General features: G+C 38.4%; 2 protein-coding genes, 1 long non-coding RNA gene and 1 pseudogene across 3 annotated transcripts; all 4 read right to left on the bottom strand.

The window, feature by feature from the left end:
• Positions 1-12,253: 12,253 nt before the first annotated feature.
• Positions 12,254-14,262, bottom strand: LOC115964569. The gene is made up of 3 exons (XM_031083856.1): positions 14,111-14,262; positions 13,862-13,937; positions 12,254-13,576 (listed from the first exon to the last, which is right to left on the bottom strand). The coding sequence occupies exons 1-3, from the start codon at positions 14,260-14,262 to the stop codon at positions 12,254-12,256; spliced, it is 1,551 nt and encodes a 516-aa protein (XP_030939716.1).
• Positions 14,263-17,162: 2,900 nt separating this feature from the next.
• Positions 17,163-19,365, bottom strand: LOC115975632. Its single transcript, XR_004088152.1, has 2 exons — positions 19,154-19,365; positions 17,163-17,521 (listed from the first exon to the last, which is right to left on the bottom strand). It is a non-coding gene; the product is annotated as an uncharacterized LOC115975632 (long non-coding RNA).
• A 50-nt stretch (positions 19,366-19,415) lies between these two features.
• Positions 19,416-20,233, bottom strand: LOC115975631 (mitochondrial import inner membrane translocase subunit TIM17-2-like). The gene has a single exon (XM_031096497.1). The coding sequence runs from the start codon at positions 20,078-20,080 to the stop codon at positions 19,427-19,429; it is 654 nt and encodes a 217-aa protein (XP_030952357.1). The 5' UTR covers positions 20,081-20,233; the 3' UTR covers positions 19,416-19,426.
• Positions 20,234-20,926: 693 nt separating this feature from the next.
• LOC115978451 lies at positions 20,927-21,013 on the bottom strand (annotated as a pseudogene).
• Positions 21,014-21,582: the final 569 nt, after the last annotated feature.

Below are 21,582 nucleotides of genomic sequence, written 5' to 3' on the forward strand. Positions count from 1 at the left end.
GAGTTTCCTCCCATCCCTAGCCTTCTCCATCTAGAATCAGGTATCTTCTTTTCTTCATCTGTAAGTTTTCTTCTTTAGAGTTCTTTACAAATGGCTGAGATTTTAGTGTCCTTGTCTAACAATAGGGATGAAAGAGAAATAGACAAGTATCATGACGAGAGTAATAGTAGTGGTTGTAGCAGTGAGAGTAGTAGTAGTAGGGGTAAATCCACGGATGGGCAATACTCATTCGGAGTTCCTAGGGTTCCTCTAGAGATCCTTCAGGAAGAGATGAGGATGAAGGCTGCTTCTGGGTGGTCCGCTAGCCCATCCATGAGTGTTGAGCCATCCATTCCTTCTCCTAATGAAGAGGTGGACATCATATATAGTTATACTGTGAATATTTCATCCAAGGTAGACGAAAAAAGACTTATCATGCTCAGAGATAAATACTAAATTCCTGACGAGGTTAACCCGCTACCCTTGGAGAATGGTGTTGTACTCCCAATTTTCCTGGGGTTGGTATATACAAGGCTTACCTTTTAGGGGGCCTTAGGTTACCTTTGAACGCCTTTGCCAGAGAACTCTTTCATAGGGCCAAATTAGCTAAACCTTAATGCATGGAGAACCATAGTGTCTATGTAGGTACTATGGAGAGAGGCTTTCGACGGGAACCGTCCTCTTACTGTGGACGAGTTCTTGTATTGTTATAAGCCCTCTGAGATAAGCCAATCCATTGGTTTTTACCAATTTTTAGCTAGGGGCTCTACCTGTAGGTAAATTAGGTCCATTCCCTCATCTAATAGGAGGTGGAAGACGGAGTTCTTCTTCGTCTCTGGGTATTGGGCTAGAAATCCCATTAAGGTAGGTAGGAATACCTTCCCTCCTTACACCAATGAAATGGGTCGTCTACGTTTTCAAGGTATGCTGCTTTCTTTTACCTCATCTTGAATATCTTATTATCTTCATCTAACTCTTTGTTGTTTAATTTTTAGCTGTAGCTCATCCTTCACTGAATAAGATTCATTTGAACTGCATCAAACAAGCACGCTTCTGAAAGAGCTTTCCACTCCTTAGTGACACTTCATCGTCTATCCACTTGGGGACTTGGGCCTGTTCCTACAAAGGTAGTATTAGCCCACGAGCTTACCACTCGTCGACGTAAGTTCTTTTTTATTTTCTTGCACTTTTGCTTGTTCCTACTTATTTAGTTCTTCTAGACTCTAACGATCCTCTTTCTTTTATATAGGAATGGCAACTATGAAGGAGAATAAGGGGAAGGCCTGGCAAATGATGAAGCCATCCAAATAGAGGAAGACGTCCTTACCCAATCTCTTACAACAGCTTCAGAGAAGAAGAAGACTTTATCTAGGACGCTTGATGCTAGAATTCTTCCTAGCTAATGGTTCTTCCAAGCTCTTAGTCATCGAGACTAACCCTCCATTCCTCCTGCTATTTCTAAGCAGCCGTTAACGGCGAAAACTCCTCTTCCCGATGTGAGCCCGTCCCTTCCTTTTGTTGTTGCACCTCCTGAAAGTAGTCCGTTGACTCTCTTAAGAAGTGAGGGCCTTGCTTGGGACAGTTTTCAGCAAGCAGTGACTGACAAGGACGTCTCCATCTACTATGACATGTCTATGAAGGAGTTTGAATGATCAACAGTTCATGATCTCTTCAAGGTATTTTCCTTCATCCCTAGCCACATGAAAAATTGAACTTTATTCTTCCTTTGTTCTTACGTCTCTATTTTTTTTAATACAAGCCATGTCCAAGTTCATGACGGCGTCCAGGCAAGCCACTAAGTTGAACAAAGAGAGGATTAGGCTAGAGACGAAGGTTCGTGACATAAAGGAGTCTAGTCATAAAGCAAAGGAGGGAGTCAAGCTGGAGGACAAGATAAAGGAGTTGAGAAATCTCGTTGAGAAGCTGAAGGCAGATATCGTTGAGAATGATACTTGTCTAGATCATCTCCAAAAGAGAAGCGACGAGCACACTTCCTCCCTGAGCAAGGCTAAGGACGAAGCTATCATTGAATTCAAGGCGTTCGGCATGTTCACCAATCTTTGGACAAGAACTATGCAGCAGGCTTTGAGGACTTCCGCATGGACGCCACTGAAGCCTTTCCTAGGGTGGATTTTAACTCCATCAAGTTTCCCATCGTGGCTGAAAGTTCTTTGCTTTAGACTAGCTTAGAGGATGTGAATATTGAGGATGATGCCTCTACTCTTCCAACGAAGGACAATTCGAAGTTTGGGGGCATTGCCCCCATGGTTTATTGATGTAATTTATTTCGTAAGCAAAAATCTTTTTTCTTTTTTTCTTTTTTATTGGGGGTCCGTTGTTTTGGAAATTTTTTTTTTTTTTTTAAGTTTTCTTGAGTACATTCACCTTGTCCATGTTTTAGGATGGAGGTTTCATACACTTGCCTTCTTAGGCTTATCACTTTAAAGGGTTTTTAGGCGATGGTCATCTACCCTTAAGTTTATTTATAAATACATTTTCATCCATGTTTGAACGTTTGCTTTCATTCCTTTTTGTTGCCAGTTTTAATATCCAAGTGTTTTCTCGTCCATGGTTTGGACTTCACTTTGAAATGGCTAAATGTTTCCTCGTCCATAACTTGGACTTTTCTTAGGAATTTTGGAATGGCAAAGTGTTTTCTCGTCCATGGTTTGGACTATTCAGGGGCTTTGGCTATTTGCCGTCCTTAGATTTCATCTATTTGTTGCATGCATGCCTTTCTTCGTCTACTATTTATCAACAATTGTACAGGGAGGTGTTTGTTCCTTCTCTATACTTTTATTTTTTACCTTAAGGTTTTTTCTCTTTATCATGTGATAATTTGCCTTTTCCTTGTTTAACGATGGCTTGAGAATCATTAACACTTGAGTTAGAAAATCCAAACTACTTTATATACAATGAAGAACTTTGTACATAACACTGTCCACAAACATGGCTTATGCCAGTAACTAGTTCTTTTTAGGGAATTCAAACTACCTTATATACAAATGAACTTTGCTCATGACATCGTCTATAAACATTGCACATGCCAGTAGCTAGTGCTTTTTAGGGAATTCAAATGCTAGAAAATATAAAATGCTGTTAAAAAACATAAGTACTAAAAGATAACATAAATAGACTGCTAATGGGAACTAGTAGTCTTTAGGGTCATCCATGCTGACCTCTTTGACGAGTCTTCACTGATAGTACTTCCTCAAGTGTTCCATGTTCCATGGATGCTCCAGCCTTCATCCATCCAAGGCTTCCAGTTAGTATGATCCTCGTCTTTTGTAGTTGAAGACTCTGTATGGTCCTTCCCAATTAGACCCCAACTTTCCATGAGCAGGGTCCTTTGTAACTAGGGACACCCTTTTTAGGACGAGATCTCCAATGTTGAACTGTCTTGGTTTGACCAATGCATCATGGTGCTTAGTCATCAAGTTCTTGTAGATGCCACCCTTTGTTCCACGTCCATCCTTACCTCGTCAATGAGATCAAGGCTTAGATGGAGCTATTTCTCAATTTCCTCATCCTTATAGTTGGCCACTCTGTAGCTAGTCAAGCCAACCACCGCAGGTATCACTGCATCACTTCCATATGCTAACTTAAAAGGAGTCTCTCCAATAGGAGTCCTCATTGTCGTCCTGTATGCCCAAAGGACGCTGGGTAATTCGTCTGGCCATATCCTCTTTGCCCCCTCAAACAGGGTCTTGATGGTCTTCAACAAGGATTGGTTTGCAACTTCTGCATGTCCATTAGCCTGTGTGTGGAAGGGCAAGGAGTAGTGATTCCTGATTCCTATTTGTTCGCAAAACTCTCTGAAGGGTGTTATCAAATTGGCATCCATTGTCTGAGACGAGCACCCTAGGGATTCCAAAACGATAGATGATATTCTTTCAAAAGAAGTTTCTAATGTTCTACTCGATAATCCTTGCTAATGGCTCTGCTTCCACCCATTTGTTGAAATAATCGATCCCTACCTCCAAGAACTTCAATTGTCTTGTCCTCATGGGAAAGGGACCAAGGATGTCAAGTCCCCATTGGGCGAACGGCCAAGGGGCCACTATCGAAGTAAGGTACTCTAAAGGTTGTCTAGGCATATTATTGAAGCGCTGACACTTGTCACATGCTCTGACATATGTTTCGGCGTCTATTTGCACGGATGGCCAGTACTATCCCACATGGACAATCTTATGGACGAGGGACCTTGTTCTTGAATGATTTTCACATGCCTCTTCATGGACATCCCTCATAACGTAGTTCGACTCGTCTAGATTAAACATCTCAGGTAGTGTTGAGAAAAACCCCTCATGTATAACACCTCATCCATGAGAACAAATTTCGTCGCTCTTCTTTATCCTTGGGGAGGAGTTCATCCTTGAGATAGGATACAATTGGAGTGGTCCAGTTGGCTTCTGCATCTATCTGATGCATATCAGGAACGTTTATGCACGGGATGTACTGAACTTTAATTTGGTCATCCATCAACTCGTCTGTAGACGTTGCCTTGGCTAGGCTGTCAGCTTCCATGTTTTCTTCCCTTGGAATCTGGTGAAACTTTACTGTTGTGAATCCCTTAATAAACTGCTTGACTTTGCTCAAATACCTCTTCATTCGTTCTTCCTTGGCTTCATATGTCCCATTCACTTGTTCTATGATCAGTTGCGAGTCTCCTTGGACAAGAATTGACTCTGCTCCTAGTGACTTAGCCAACTCCAAGCCCTGGAAGAGGGCTTCATACTTAGCTTCGTTGTTGGTCATTTGGAACTGTAGACATATCGCATACTTTAGACGATCTCTTTCGAGTGATTGTAGGATTACACCAACTCCTCCCGCATACTGGGTAAACGAACCATCCACATGGATGATCCACTATTTTGCCCCCTCTCCTCCATTCTGCTAGTCATAGGCTGCAGTAAGTAAATTTTGCGATAAAGTCCGCAAGTGCTTGGGCTTTTATTGCTTCTCTAGGGTGATATTTTGCATCAAACTCTCTGAGTTCCACTGCCTATTGGCTCAGTCTTCCAACTACTTCCAACTTATTCATAGCCTTCTTGAACGGATGATCTGTCAGGACGTTGATGATATGAGCTTGGAAATAAGGCCTGAGTTTTCTTACTGCTGTTACTAATGAGAAGGCTAACTTTTCTATTGGCAAGTACCATCCTTCAACTCCTCTTAAGGCCTTGCTAGTGTAGTAGATGAGCTTTTACACCTTTCCTTCTTCCTTGATTAAGGGTGAGCTCACTGCATAAGGGGATGTCGCTAGGTACAGATATAACTCTTCACCTAGTTTATACAAGCTTAACAACGGAGTTGAAGTGAGATAAGCCTTAAGGTCTTCAAATGCCCGTTGACACTCATCCATCCATTCAAATGTTTTCCTTAACACTCTAAAAAATGTTAAACACTTGTTAGTAGCTTTTGAGACAAACCTATTGAGGACTGCTACTCATCTAGTGAGGCTTTGGACTTCTCTGACATTCTTTGGGGGCTCCATACTCAGGATTGCTTGGATTTTATCAGGATTTTCTTCAATTCCCCTCTGTGAAACTATGAAACCAAGTAACTTTCCTAATGAAACTCCGAAGGCACATTTGCTTGGGTTCAGCTTCATATTGTATCGTTTAAGCATGTCAAAAGTCTCCTGGAGATCATCTAAGTGCAACGTCTACTTCACGCTTTTGACCAACATGTCGTCCACATACACTTCAACATTTCGCCCAATTTGTGGATGAAACATATGGTTGACTAGCCTTTAGTAAATGACCCCTGCATTTTTCAAACCAAAAGGCATTACTTTGTAGCAAAACAAACCCTGACTTGTGATGAAGGATGTTTTCTCCTGGTTTGCCTCGTCTATCTTGATCTGATTGTATCCCGAGAATGAGTCCATGAAACTAAGCAATTGGTGTCTAGTTGTTGAGTCTACTCATAACTATCCTTGGGGCTTGCCTTGTTCAAATCTGTAAAGTCAACACATATCCTCCATTTGCTGTTTGCTTTTTTGACCATCACCACATTACCTAGCCAATCAAGGTAGTAGAATTCACGGATGAACTTTGCTGTTACTAACTTCTGGACTTCTTTGATGGCATTGTCTCACTTTGGGGCAAACATTCTCCTTTTTAGATAGATGGGCTTATAGGACGGGGACACATTTAAACAATGAGTGATCACACTTGGGTTAATACTTGGCATGTCTTCGTGGCTCTAAGCAAAAACATTTGTGCCTTTCTTGGGGAATTGGACGAGATCTTGCTTCGTCCTTTCTTCCATGCTTGTTCTGATTCCAGTGAACTTCTTCGGGTTGGACTCATCCAAAGGGACATTTTCCAATACTTCAATCGGCTCAGCAACAATTCTCCTTTCTTCAATGTTCATCGTCTACATTTGTTTGTCTATAGCTAACATAGCCAAGTAACATTCTATGGCCTCCAACTGGTCTCCTTGTACTTCGCCAATGCCATATTCCATTAGGAATTTAACGGACAAGTGATAAGTAGACGTTGCAACCCTCTAACTGTTCAAAGTTGGTCGTCTTATGATGGCATTATATGAAGATGAACAATCCACAACAAGGAAGTTTTCTTCCTTATTGATTTGTCGTAGGTAAGAACCAACCACAACTGGCAAGGAGATGGTGCCCACTGGTAAAACTTTCATTCCTCCAAACCTAATCAAAGGTACATTCACTGGACGAAGTAATTCTTTGCTAAGCCTCATTTGCTGGAAGGCCGAATAGTAGAGGATATTTGCAGAACTCCCATTATCTACTAATACTCTACTCGTTGTGTAATTTGCAATCATCAAAGTGATAACAATCGCATCGTCATAAGGATGATGTAGTCTCCTCGCATCTTCGTCCGTGAAAGAAATAGCAGGCTCATCTGCTTTGGACGTCCTGGGTGGGTGACCAGTAATTTGAACATTTTGAACTACTCATAATTAAGTCTTCTTGGCTTTGGATGAACTCCCAGTTGACATTCCTCACACAATGACCTTTATTTCTCCAAGTGGCTGGTGCGCTGGTTCTTCCGCTATGCCTTTCAATAGTTGCCTTTTGTCCTTGTGGTCTCGTCCAAGAAAATTCTTCAACTTTCCTTGGTTAATAAGAACTTCAATTTGCTATTTCATGTCATAACACTCGTCCGTGTCATGCCGTGATCTCAGTGGAAATGACAATACTTGCTTTTGTTCCGTTTGCTAGGATCTCTTTTCATCTTCTCTGGCCATTTCAGGGACGGGTCATCCTTGATCTACATCAACAACTAGTCAAGTGGAGCATTCAATAGAGTGTAGTTGGAATATCGTCCCAAGGACAATCCTGCCTTCTTGGTCTCTTTTTCTCCCGTCTTGGCCTTCTTTGGACGAGGACCTTGTTCTGGATGGTGTACGTAACCAGCCTCCACTCATTCAGCCTTCTTCTTTTTATTGGCAATAATCGTATATTTAGCATTCATGAAACTTTGGGCTGAGTGTATTAGCTTAACCATCATCTGTGGCTCTTGGTCATACAACTAGTGGATGAACAAATTTGAAGTAACTCCATTGTAAAACGCTAAGAGGATTTAGTCGTCCATCTTGTCTACAAATAGGGCTTCCCTGTTAAAGCGATTGATGAAAGTTGGAAGACTTTTGTTTTCTCCTTGCTCTATATTCAGTAAGCTGGAGGAGGAACGCTTATGTCTTTTGCCTCCAACAAAGTTGTTGACGAACAACTTACTTAACTCCTAAAACGAAGTTATGGTGTTTGGTGGTAGCTTATGATGAGAATCAACAAGCATTCAAGGATCCATTGCATGTTCCAATTGGGCCTATTACTAAAGCAAGATCCAAGAAGCACTTAATGGGCTAATTCAAGAGATTTGGGCTAATTCAAACGCAGGACATTCCAAGCTGGGCCCAAAGAAAGATGAAGGCGTAATAAATTTAATTCAAGCTAATGAGGGCTAATTTGGCTTAATTGGGCTTGATTTATGGCTGATTGATTTTCCAGCTCTATATCAGTCAATAGATATTTTTCCTATTCTGGAGCTTCTAATTTTGGATCAGATCTACCTTAATTTTAGGCTTTTATTATTTAGAATGTTTTTCAGCTATTTTCCTATTTTGGATTTTGCTAATTTCAGACCAAATCAACTTTTATTTAGGGTTTTATTATTTAGTACGTTTTTAGATTTTCTATTTTCAGTCATGTCTTATAAATAGCATGCACTCATTGTAATAAAGTAGATTTATTGAATAAAAATCAGAAAAAATGTGAGGCTTTGCTCTTCTTTTGGTTCTTCAAAAATTGTGAACTTATCAGGGATTCTTCCTTGTGGCGTTCAAACTTTATACCTTTGGTTCGTGATTCAATTATAATCATTGGGTCAAGGTGTCACACTTATACCTTTGGTTCGCATTTCGATTATAAACGTTGGGTCAAGGTTTCTATCAAAAATCTGAATTTTAGTTTTCTTGGGCAAGTATTCCAATATTTTTGTTGGGACTCAAAGTATGTCGATTGAGGTTCGCATCAACTTACCAAACCAAACCCTGGCTAGGCCCTTCAATGTGGTAGGGAAGGCTCTGCATATGATTTCGTTTAAAATGCCTTGGAGATGCATGGTCATCTTGAACGTGGCAATGTGATCATAAGGATCTTGTGTTCCATCATATGAATCCAAAGTAGGCATTTTAAACTTTGAGGGTAGAGGATGACTCGTGATGAACGCGGTGAAGGGTGAGTCAGTTCTATGGACGAGATCATCTACATGGTCTGCTCTCCTCATGGAGTCCTTCATCTCCTTCATGGCCTTCTTAATCTAGTCCATTTCTCTGTCCAAATATGGCACCCTTCAAGTGACAGTACCTCTGGATTAATCTCCTCCTTCAACGTTGTTCTCCTCCTCTCCATTCTCCGAGTTTTGCTTATGTTCCTCGGCGCGTCACTGTCAACGTTGTCTATTGACTTCTCTATTTAACTCCTGGTTTTGTTGTGTCAATTCTACCATTGCAGTTGCCATGGACTACAGCTGTTGCTGGATGGATAGTGGTGTTGGTGCTGGTGCATGATTTGGATTACTAGAGGCATTTCCACTCTCCTGGTCTTTTGGACTCATGGTCATCGACCTAGTCCGAACCATACAGTCTTTTTGTCTTGGAAAGCAAGGCGGTTAACACTTAGAATACTTTGCCTAAAGTCCCCACAAATGGTTCCAACTAATGATGCACAAGAATCAGTAGGCTAGATGCTCCGGGCTACAATGACAATTTGATGGCCTGAAGAGAAAGAAGGACTGTCAATAGTGACTAGGGTGAACTGGCCAAGGACCCTCCAACGGTTAAGTTAGTTTCTCTCTAGAACACAAGGATAGTGAATTTATAAAATGGTAAAACGTACCTTGGGTTGATGGGGTTAGAGCCTTTTTATAAAGAGTTGTTAGTGGGCCTACTTGTTCGAATCCACTACCATCATGGGAGATATGTGTAGTTGGTGGAGAAAATGGAACGGATTTTGGGGAATCCTCCCCACATTCTAAAATGATTGATCGTGGTCCGATTGCTTAGTATTTGTAGAAAAATCCTCCAAAATTTTTTTGAGTGTTATTTGGTCGTCCATGCCTCTGCATGACATGGACGACCAGACTGCTTTAAACAATCATGATACCCATGGACGAATTCTATTCATATCCGTGATGCTTTTGTTGGGCTCCCTTTCTTCTGAACTATTCTGGACGTGCATTGGTCATGGACGACTACCATGGATGAATTGAACTTAATCTAGACCACCATCAATAACGACTAATTAATGTTGTTAATCCTATTATAAACCATTTATATATATATATATATATATATATATATATAAATCTCATTAAAAACCAATATAATCCAAATATTTATTTTTAAAAAAATAAAAATTAAGAACTAATTACAACTGACCCACCTGTAGTTTGATCCGAATTTAAGTTACTTACCTATGGATTGAAATTTGGCATTTAACTTATCTGAGCTCTGCTCCATTGGCCTTCCGTAATCTACCTCTCCATGTTCCTTTAAAACACACTTTTTTTTTCAGAGCTAAAAACACATTTTGTATAAATATATATAAAACATTTTAATACAAAATTATTACACAAAACAGATCAAAAGGTTCGGGTTTGAAGATAAATATTCACACTATATCATAATCCCCATTTGAATCCCCACCAAAGCTCACTTTGAATCACCACCAAGGCTAAATATGTATTCTGGCTAGATTTCACGACTTCAAAGTATGGGAGTGAAAAAACAAGTGGTAACATTAATGGTTTTACTTGATTTTGGATTTAGTTATTGAATTTTGTATGATTCTTGGTGGGTTTTGGTTATTTTTGAAGAAAAGGAAGAGAAAGAGAATGGTGCTGAGAAAATTGATACGGGTCTTGAATTTGGGTTGATACCTTTTGTGTCTTATCTGTACTTTAAGCTCTCTCTCTCTCTCTCTCTCTCTCTCTAAAACCCAGCTAAGATTCATGCTCTATTTTCATTTCTTTTCTTATTTGTTTGTCTTTTAGGCTAACATTGGAAGTTGTCTTCATTTTGATAGGTTGTCACAAAAAGCTTTCACAATTAGAACTTATTTTTAGATAAGTTTTGATATTTAATTTTTATTTGTTTGAATTTTTTTATGAATATTCATCTATCTTTTGAAAATTATAAACCATAGCTTTTTGATCCATTTTATGTTATGTTTTTGAATTAAAATATGTTTTTTTAACCAGATTTCAAACCTCAAGTATACAACTTAAATTTGGGTTAAACCATATGTGAGTAAGTTGTAATTAACCCAAAAAATAATATTTTCTAAAAATTGCCCCACCAAAACAAGAAGCTTGAGGAGTCTCTTTACCTTTAGCTGGGACAAGTCATGTCACTACTCTTATAAGCCAAATACTTGAAAATGTTTTCTAAAATTTTTTCAGTAATACAATCAAAAACTAAAAAACAAATTGTTTCCTCCAAGAAAAGAGTTTTCAATTGAAAATATTTCATGTTCAAAATATATTTTACATCAAAATAAATAAAATGGATTTGGATTAGGGTGTAAATACCATCACTAGCTTACAACATTTTTTTTTTTTTTTTACATTGTTATCAACAGTTTGTGGATAAAAAAAATATTAGGAACAAAAAAATTAACTTCATAAAAATTTTAGTGAATCTAACCAAAATTTTTGTGAAATTTAATATGATAGTTTTTTAAGTCGCATAAAATTCTCAAAAAAACAAAAATCTTTGTTTTGTTTGTTTGTGGCCACATATAACATTCTTTTAACTTACAATTTCTATTGTATAACACTAAACAAATAAATTAATAAATAAAACCCGTCCAACCAAACAAAGCTTGACTTTTATTGGTTGTGTAAACCATTAAAAGAATAGTTAAAATCTCAATTTCATTTTGTTGTTGGTAGGAAAACATTACGATTGATGCAAAACCTAAAATCCAAGTTTCATTCCCTTCCTATAGGAATGTAGGAAAATTCAAGATCGTTAGTTCAAGGCCTAGGTTTTTTAGATACTTGAAAGACCTCTTGCTATTTGTAGATTACACACTCCAATCTCAGTCTCAACATGCTAGGCCAAGAACCACCGCACACCCTTGGTGCGATGGTCACTCTACAAGTATAAGTTCTTGTGGGGTATAGGGTGTGGGGGGCAAGGGCCGGGGTTCAAGTCTCCAAGAGAAAGCTTCACACACATATACACTTAGATTAGGCTAGAGTAGAATTCTATCTTTTATAAAATTAAAATAAATAAATAAACATGCTGGGCCAAGAAAGTGTTTGATTTCCAACATCGCCCTACCGTCACTACAATTAATGCTATTAATATTATCCAACAAGGAGTAAGACTTTTTGGTGTGTTTGTGTATCTCCTAGTTAAGGGTGGCAATTGAGCAGGTTAAGGGTGTGTTTGTTTAGAAGTGAAATATGGTGGATGGAAAACTTTGAAGAGAAAATGGGAAGAAAAACTTTTTGTGTGGGTGTTTGGTTGGAGGGAGGGGAGGGAAAAAAATTGGTGGGCCCAAATATTTTCTCCCCTGGCCCACCAAAATGTTTTCCCTCCAAAATGAAGAGAAAACTGAGTGGGGTGAATTTAATAAGTAAATGACGAAAATGCCTATATGCACTTCACATGGGCTTGTCCAATGACTCCAATCTGTTGCTCTTTTTCTTTTTTTCTTTTTTCTTTTTTTGCCTAGTCTGGTCTGTACTTTTTTTTGAGACAGAAGCATGCCATTCAATTAATCAAAAAAATTAGCATCTTGGTACAAAGCTTCCCTAGCTATTGGAGGAACATCTTCCATCCAAAACAAATCATGACTAATATTCCTAGCAAATTGAGCTAACTCATGAGCAACTCTATTCCCCCCTCGCCTAGTACATTCAATCCTTACCCATTGCAAATTCCTAACCAAATGATGAATATCCCCAATTACATTCCCAAGCAAAGAATGATCATCCTGCAAAACCGAAATAGCTTTCATAACAAAGCAATTATCCCCTTCAATGATTAATTCAAAGAAGCCAGTATCTACAACAAATTCAATAGCTTTTCTACATGCAAGTAACTTAGCCTCCTCACTGCAAAATACCTTAGGACCCTTTGCTGCCATGGCTGCCATAACCTCACCTTTTTCATTCCGGATAACTGCACCAAAACCAGAACTGTTAAGAGCCGAAAACAAAGTTGCATCAAAATTAAGTTTGAAGACCGGAGGTGGAGGGGGCTGCCAGGTATCCCGAGAAGATTGCCCTCCATGTGCAGGTCCCATCAGTGCTGATGCAATCCGAAACTCCTCAAGAAACTCCTTTGCCCGATTGTTCAACCAACCTGGATCATGGAACTTGCCACCATGCACAACCCGATTTCTTTGATTCCAAATCAGCCATGCTTGAACAAGCACTACCTTCATATCTTGAGACTCAACCCGCTCCAATAAATATTCCATTAACTGAAGCATATCCACCATACCTGACCCTCCCTTCTGTAGAATTTTTAAGCTACCTGCCCACACATCTCTAGCCACATCACATTCCCAAAGCGCATGGACAACTGATTCTGGAAACCTCAAGCAAATTAGGCACATCGCATCTTCAATAATTCTCCTCTTAGACAAATTCAATTTTGTTGGTAAGATTTCATTACAAGCTCTCCACCCAAACACCTCAATTTTGTTAGGAATTCTAAGCTTCCAAAGTGCAGACCAAATTCCCTTTCCAACATAGCCCCTAGAACTCTCAGCTACCCTTCCTCCTATCAACACTTCCCTAGCCACCTTGAACGCAGATTTAACAGTAAAAATCCCCTTCCTTTGGTGCATCCAGATCATAAAGTCCTCCACATGTCTTCGGCTGAGTTGTATTCTACAAATAGCTTCGGCATCTTCTTTTTCAAACATATCCATAATAAAATCAGACCTCCATGCATGCAAGTCTTGGTCAATTAATTCAGCAACAGTCACCTCACGAACTTCATCCTTCACTAGATGTAGAGGCGCATTTGATGGATAATTCAGTATCCATTTATCCCCTAGAATCCGAATTGAATGTTCATTCCCAACTCTCTAACAACATCCAGACTTCAAAATAGGAAAAGCATCCACAATACTCTTCCAAACAAAAGGGCAATTTGGGGACTCCTTGGCATCAAAAAGAGAAGCTCTTGGAAAATATCTAGCTTTGAGGCATTGAAATACTAAAGAATTATTATCATGCAGCAACCTCCACCCTTGTTTAGCTAACATTGATAAATTAAAGGCCCTTAGATCTCTAAAACCCAATCCTCCCTCCCTCTTTGATAACATCAATTTTTCCCATCTTTGCCAATGAATTTTCTTTTCATTCCCCACCTGTCCCCACCAAAACTTAGCACACATTGTATCCAGCTCATCACAAAGTTTCAAAGGGAGTTGGAAAACACTCATACTGTAAGTAGGAATAAACTAAGCAACTGCTTTAATAAGAATTTCCTTACCAACCTTAGACAACATCTTCCCTTTCCACCTCTGCAATTTTTTCCATATCCTATCCTTCAAGTATGAGAACATGTGATACTTTGTTCTCCCTATAAGGTAGGCAGCCCTAAATAAGACTCAAACCAGTTCACTTCCTGCACTCCCAAAGTCCTCAGAATGCCTTGCTTCTGACTAGCTGAAGTATTACTGCTAAAAAAGACTGAAGACTTCTTCAAATTTATGCACTGACCTGACGCATTGGCATAGGTCTGAAGCATCTCAAAAACGACCTCCATTCATTTTGTGTTGCCCTGCAGAACAAGAGGGAATCATCTACAAAAAATAAGTTATATAAACTTTCGGTGCCCCTCTGCAAATGGAAGCGCCATGAAGTTTCCTATCAGACTCTGCTTTTGACAACAAAGATGTAAATTCCTCTGCACATAACAGAAATAAGTACGATGAGAGAGGATCTCCCTGGCAGATTCCCCTAGATGGAATCACATTCCCATAAGGTTTTCCATTAAGTAGAATAGAGAATGATGTGATGGTGACACATGTCATCACTCTCTCAATCCACTTTTTTGGCAAGTCCAACTTTTGCATAATGCCCTATAAGAATAGCCATTCCACTCGATCATATGCTTGTTGACATCCAGCTTCAAAACCAAAACACCTGTTTTGCCCTTCTTCCTGGCATGCATAGAATGCAAAACCTCATATGCCATAATAACATCATCTATAATAAGTCTACCTAGCGCAAAAGCACTCTGGTCTGTACTTGCCTCTTCCCTTCTTTCTTTTTCTCTCTCTCTTTTCTTTTTCTTTTTTTTTTTTTTTTTTTTTTTTTGGTTTGGACGTTGCCTCTTACTTATCTTTATCTTTTTTTTCTTTTTTGCTTTCTTTTGTGATTTTTTGTTTTCGTTTATTTTTAGACGTGATTTTTTTTTTTTCTAGATATGATTTTTATTCCTAATAAGTTTGGGTGATTGTTTTTTTTTTGTTTTAATAGGGCATCATTTTTTAACAATGGTACATGAGTAAATTTACACAAACACATTTTTTCCATCCCTCTATTTTTCCACTCACAACCAAACAAAAATGAGACAAATTAAAATCTTTTCTATCTTCTCACTTTTCTACCGTCCCACCATTTTCTATCCTCCCATTTTTCCACTCCTCCAACCAAACGGACCCTAAGTAGGTTTTGAGTCAAGTCATATGGTGTATGATTACCCGTTTAAATTTACATCAATTATTTATTCTAAAAAAAAAATCATCAATTATTTCTTCTAAAAAAATTTACATCAATTACCCATTACCCACGCAATTCATTTTAATATGAGCAGAACCCAACCCTCCTAATCCATTTATTACCGGTTTAAAATCAAAAACTTGAACATGTAGCATGTCTCTAGTTTTTTGACATCCAAGCAAAACTTAAAGGAAATCAACGACTTAAAATTTCTCATCCGCATGCTAAAAAGAAAATAATCGAAGTCTAACACAATAATACATTTGACAATTAGTTTGAGAGAAAAAATCACTTTAATCTTCATCTTAGAAATCGCTAAAATATGCAAAAACCAAAAATAGCATGAAAAACTACTAAAAGTGAAGAACATCTTCCTCAATACCGTTTCTTCTATTGTATTTTCCTGAGCCTAAGTTTTCTCAACAAACGAACATGGCTTTTACAAAACAAAAAAGAAAATTTTCAGCATAATCATGTGCAAAGGAACCAAAAGTGGAGCTCAATTGATCTCTACAAGTACAAGGCCGTCATCTAGTGAGTCCACAGATGTGTTGACACCCAGACCGATGACAAGGGCAAGAGCCGCAAACCAATCAGAGCAAAATAGAAGAAGAGAAAAAGTGGAGTGGCCGCGAGTTTAGGTTAGGGTTTAGAACTTTAGAGTTTTTTTTTTTTTTTTTTTTTTTTTTTTCTTTAGAATTTAGATTTTATTTTAGAAGTGAAAAAATAAAATAAATGAGTGCACCTATGTTTACCAGTTAAGACTCATTTAACTAGATTACCCAGTAGGACTTTGCCCATTGGGTTCAATCAAGATTTACCTAAATTAAGTTGGTCATGAGTAGGTTATTGAGTTTGGGTAAAAATTGCCACCCCTACTCTGCATACTAAACCTCAGTTTCCTTTCGTTTTCTTTCCCAGCCACCTCCCCCTTTTACTTTTATTCCACGACGTTGGCTCTTAAATTGATATGCCAGAAGCTAGGCCCTCTCCTAAACTTGTCTTGAATAATTTCATTTCTTTCCTTGCTTGCTGCTTTTGTTGAGGCATGGCTCTTAAATTGTGATATGCAAAAAGCTAGGCCTTCTCCTAAACTTGTCTTGAATAGTTTCATTTCTTTCCTTGCTTGCTGCTTTTGTTGAGTTACTTTAAATCTATGTACATATAACTCCGTGGCTCAACTGGCATCTCTTGATTGTGTTTCCAACAAAGACATCAATCCTGTCGGATTAAAAAAAATCCATGCATAGACAAACACTAGAGAATGATGGAGTCAAGTTAACAACACAAACTCGGGCACGAAATTATTGGCGCCCACACTTGTTAGAGACTTAGAGAAGGTGTGAATAATTTCACCCAGGGGCAGGGTAGAGTATAGGAGCTATACGTGCAAATTATGCTTTGGATACTTGACAATATATGGTAATACACCTCTTCCTAAAACAAACCAAAAATATCAAACATCGTCCAGAAAATACGGCACAAACTAGATTATATCAAATTGGGGTCTAAAAGCTAAATAGAGGCGACACAAATTCTGGATTGCCCCTTGAAAGTTTGTCAATATTTTTATTTTGTGAAATCAACTTTCCAGTTGTACTCAATTATGTCAGCTCCTATAATGACAACAAAAAACCAGCAAAGGATTTTCAGACTTTTGCCCAGTCAGCTGCCATAATCAGATGATATGAGATGATTTTCTAAGGTCTGCTGAAATCAAGTTAACTTGACAATCTTGTCTGAGCCCAAAACAGCTGAAAATTCCTTGCATCCAGCATTGTTGATAATATCGATTCACCGACCAGTTCATAAATCTCCAGCTAAAGATTTAATTCTAACATACCATACACCTACAACCCAACGATGGAACTGGTTCATAGGTCAGATTTATGTAAAAGATCAATGTATCGCAGGAACAGGTCAGAAATTCTACCATCTCAGTCAGCAAGCTGGCATATATCATATGCCACACCAAAATATAAATTTGAAGACACATCACAAAACTATTCATAATAGAACAGTGATATTATCACTGTTTGCATCTAATTTCAGCATTATAATGGTAACAAACTACATCTGCTATCATGTCCCACTCTTAGAAAACTTTTAAGCTATAAAAATAAAATAAAATATTGCCTACCGGTCAAAACAATCAGTACATGTGTACAAAAGTATGGAATAGCTGGAGTAACCCTCTCGAGGAAGATATCTATTTAAAGATATAACCATAAAAATGAACTTCATCAATTGGGAAGAAAGCACGACAAGGGTCCTGCAAATTATTGAGACCAAAGAAACACCTACAGAGGAAAACATCCCATTAACATATAAATAAGCAACCGTTAATGTAAAAAAATATCAAAACTAAAATCAAGCTAATGAACACTTGAATAATGCATAATAATAGATTGATGCATGATCCTGTAACAAAGAGAACATAATTATAGAGATTGTTTTAATTTCTATTAGCAGGCAAGAACCACAAGGAAGAAAAACAGGCACTGAATTGCATTTCACAACATAGAAATGGGCCACTAAAGTAGTGCCTTTCCAGCTGATAGGTGTGCAACTAGCTATTTGAACTTTGCCAAACCCTATTAAAATCAATAGAAAAGAACGTAAAGAAAGAAAGGTTAGAAGGGGTAGGGTGTTATTTTTGTGGTTAACTAAGGGATAAAGGACCATTAACATGCTATTTCCCATACCAGATGATAATATAGATAATATACACACCATATGCAGTTGACATATTCAATTATCACTATTAAATGACTTTAAACCTTACAAAGTCTTAGACCATGGTTTCAAAAGGCAAGCTATTAAATATAACTGCTCAATCTTCACATTCTCAGGGGTACAAGTACAACTGTTGGTCTTCCTTAATCCAAGCTTCGAATGATGGTGTAAAGCAATGAGGCCTTAATGTGAGATATATGAGATCGGGGAATAGAAATACCACAAGCAACACAGAAAGTTAAGTATTAACAAATCCCAGTTATAATCATGCATCTTAATAAGTTGATATATTATAAAGAGGTCAACAAGACTCGTATGCAACCCTTATTACCTAATTGTGAATCATTTCAGCGGGAATCTTCAAATTAAAGCTCAAATTGACTCCTTGACTATTTAGAATTATAATAAAAACAAAAAACAAAAAAATCAAAACCCATATACGCTTAAATAGTACCACAGACACAGAATGCAATCCACAATTTAAACCATACAAAGGCAATTGTTCCAGATATTTAAGCATGAAAAAGAGAGCCTGAATTATCTGCATAATGACCCATACATCATTTGCATACAGGGCTTGAAATTAAATGTACATCATTAAAAGAAGAATGGAATGCCACCAGTCGGGAAGGGAAAAAAAAGTTATAGGCTTCAACAAGAAGTCCAATGAACTCTAGCTCAAATGGCATCTCCTCTTGTTGTAAGAACAAGGTGTAGGATGAGGCCACGGGTTCCAAAATTACTAGATGCATGTCAAATTACCAACTTAAAAAAAGAAAAAAAAGCTTTAATGAGAAGCAGATTCCACAATAAGAAAAAAAAAGCTAATGCAGAGATATGATGAAACAAGCAAAACCAAAGTGATGAACAAGCAATCATTCACAACTTGATTACTTGATGGAAATTTGCAGAGTCTGAGAGGCAGCAGTGTGGATATGCTAATTAATACAATGTTTCAAAAGTTTGTAGACCCAAATCAGAACTTTACATTATACCTTCAGAATAACCAAAATCTTATTTAGCTAAATAGGATCACAAACATTAAATTTACAGTCACAATGATGTCCTATAAATACAGCCCTTTCTAGTGCCCATATTCCATAAAGCCACTATTTTAAACACTTCAGCAAATACAAAAGCCTCAAATTTAAGAAGCCACATCCCCCAACAAAGGCATTTTCTCTACCCTTTCTTACCCGGAAAAAGCAGTAAGGTAGGGAATCTTTCTAAAGAAGAGCCCTTTGGACTCGCCTCTAGCTAGGCAACTAACACCAGACCCAGTTGCCGGACGCGATGTTTATGTTCATGCCCAAGAGCAAACACCCATCAATAAACAATTAATTATTGATGATCATGATTAAATTTAGCTACCCAATCAAAATCCAAAATACAACATTGGAAACAAAAAATAATAATAAAAATAATAATTTTAATTGCTGCAACAAAAAAAACCCCACCTTTTATTTTTCTCACTTGTACTCAAAGTTGGGAACCGGTGGGGCATCGAAGCTCTCCAAGATCTTCGTCTCGCTTCCGCTACTGGTGGATTCCGACTCTTTGTTCTTCGACCACCAGCCTCCAAGCCAACCCGAACCAGAGTCCGTAGAAGAAGAATCTGGTTGGGCTTGGGGCAGGCCCGGTACCTGGCCCATGTAACCAGGAATATTCGGCTGAGGGTCCTCGATGATCACAGGCATCTGTTGTTGACCACTAAGCATACGGTTAAGCATGATTCCAGCTCCTTCGATGAGAGCCAAAAGGACTCCACCGAACACGGCGGAGCGAGCGGAGGCGCCGAGACCTTGACGCATGGAGAGGAAGCCACCGGTGGCTGCACCAGCCACAATCGAGTTCCAAGGGTCTTCCTTTTGGCGAAGATAGACCATGGTACAGTCGAAGGCAGAGAAGAGTCCACCCCACACAGCGAAGCTTCCACCAACGCGAGGAGCGTTGAGACGCACGGCTTGCGTGCCACCGACTAATCGAGCACCAGAGGGAGAGTTGTAGACGCCTTTCAGGAAGTGGAAAGCAGAGCCTCCCACCGCACCCATGGCGAACGCGCCACCGATGTCATCTAGTATGCGATCTGGACACGGTTCTCTTGATGTTTCTGGCGTACCCATGGCTTCTCTCTCTCTCTCTCTCTCTCTCTCTCTCTAGGGTTTGCTCCTGTTTTTAGTTTTCTACGGAATTTTTCAAGTACTTGTATTTGTTGGCTTTATTAACTATAAAAATAATGTCTTGGGGAAGGGGCTTGGTCTTGGGCTTGGGCACGGTTTGAGTTTTTTCCTTTCCCTACTAGGCTACTATTTTGTTTTATTTTATTTTTGTTCCTACTTAATTTAGTTTTGATAGGAAAATATGTGAATTATAATTATTATTTGTGGTCACTCACCTACGGTATACCCATAAAAAAACATTTTAAAATATATATATTTATAAATGACATATAGGGATAGCAATGGGGAGGGGCGAGGTCGAAGGATGAGATCTTCACCCCCGTCCTGCATGGATTTTTCTTGCCCCATTCCTGTCCCGCCCCGCATGACGGGGAAAATTTCTTACCCCATCCCCGTCTCTTAAGGCCCTGCAAAGACCCACGAAGCTCCGCCCTACACTGTAAAACTTTATTTCTTATTAATTTTTCCTACAACTATTACCATTTTTTCAAATAAAATGACATTTTCAATAATAAAAATATACTTGAAATTATAAATAAATTTATCCTATCAAATTAAACTAATTTTTAGCCAAAATTAAATAATATTATCTTAATGTTTATATTTCATTGGCCTAAAAAACACTAAAACAAATCTCCTTTATACTAAGTAGTGTGCATTATTTAATTCCTCCCATTTTGTGACTATTTCATAGAGAATGGGACAAAGTCTCAAACCTATACCTTATTTTTTTTAATAAAAATACAGAAAAATAAATTAAATTGTATATAATTTTTGTGTGGAGAACGAGAACGATCAGCTAGAGCTAGTACATGATTGATGTCATCATATCTGCAATCAAACCAATAGGGAAACATATTCTTCATCACCTCGTTCTCCAAAAATTAAAAAACAAAAACCCAGCTTGTAAAATAGATATGGATTTTGACAAGCATAAAGAAGCAGTGTTGTTAAGCAGCCAAATGCCCACACAAAATTACAAAAACAATGACACTGACACAAATATTTAGAGCCTCAGACCAGTACCTCATTAAAAAAAAGTTATATTCTGTTCATGATGAAAATTAAGTTGAGCAAGATGTATGAATCATGAATGAAACCAGTAATTCAATAGTATATAAATTTGTTTCTAATAAAGACAAAAAAAAAAAAGTTAAAATTGGTACCTTATTTCCAACTTTGCTAAAAAGAAAAAAAAGGTAGAGCTACGTTAGGTAGAATAAAATAAGCTAAAGATATTTTTGTTTAAATAGTAGGGTTTTAGGGTATGAAAAAATTACAATTTAACCCTTATTAATGCGAAGTGGGCCGGGGATGGGGGCGGGGCGGGGTGGGTCTAAAAAGTGTAAACCCATCCCCGCCCCGCCCCGTAGTGCGGGTCTAAAATCTTGCCCCATCCCCATCCCACTACCTTTGCGGGGCGGGGAAAACCTGCACGGAACGAA

This window comes from Quercus lobata, chromosome 2 (assembly GCF_001633185.2).
Source record: "Quercus lobata isolate SW786 chromosome 2, ValleyOak3.0 Primary Assembly, whole genome shotgun sequence".
NCBI lineage: Eukaryota > Viridiplantae > Streptophyta > Magnoliopsida > Fagales > Fagaceae > Quercus > Quercus lobata.

Excerpts from the sequence above, each read along its gene's own strand:
- LOC115964569 (XM_031083856.1), bottom strand. The coding sequence starts at position 14,262 with ATGGAGGTCGTTTTTGAGATGCTTCAGACCTATGCCAATGCGTCAGGT. Across the intron at positions 13,938-14,110 it reads GGAGTGCAGGAAGTGAACTG|TATGAGTGTTTTCCAACTCC; the intron begins GTTTGAGTCTTA and ends TCCTACTTACAG. Across the intron at positions 13,577-13,861 it reads CTAAGTTTTGGTGGGGACAG|AGAGTTGGGAATGAACATTC; the intron begins GTGGGGAATGAA and ends GGATGTTGTTAG.
- LOC115975631 (XM_031096497.1), bottom strand. The coding sequence starts at position 20,080 with ATGGGTACGCCAGAAACATCAAGAGAACCGTGTCCAGATCGCATACTA.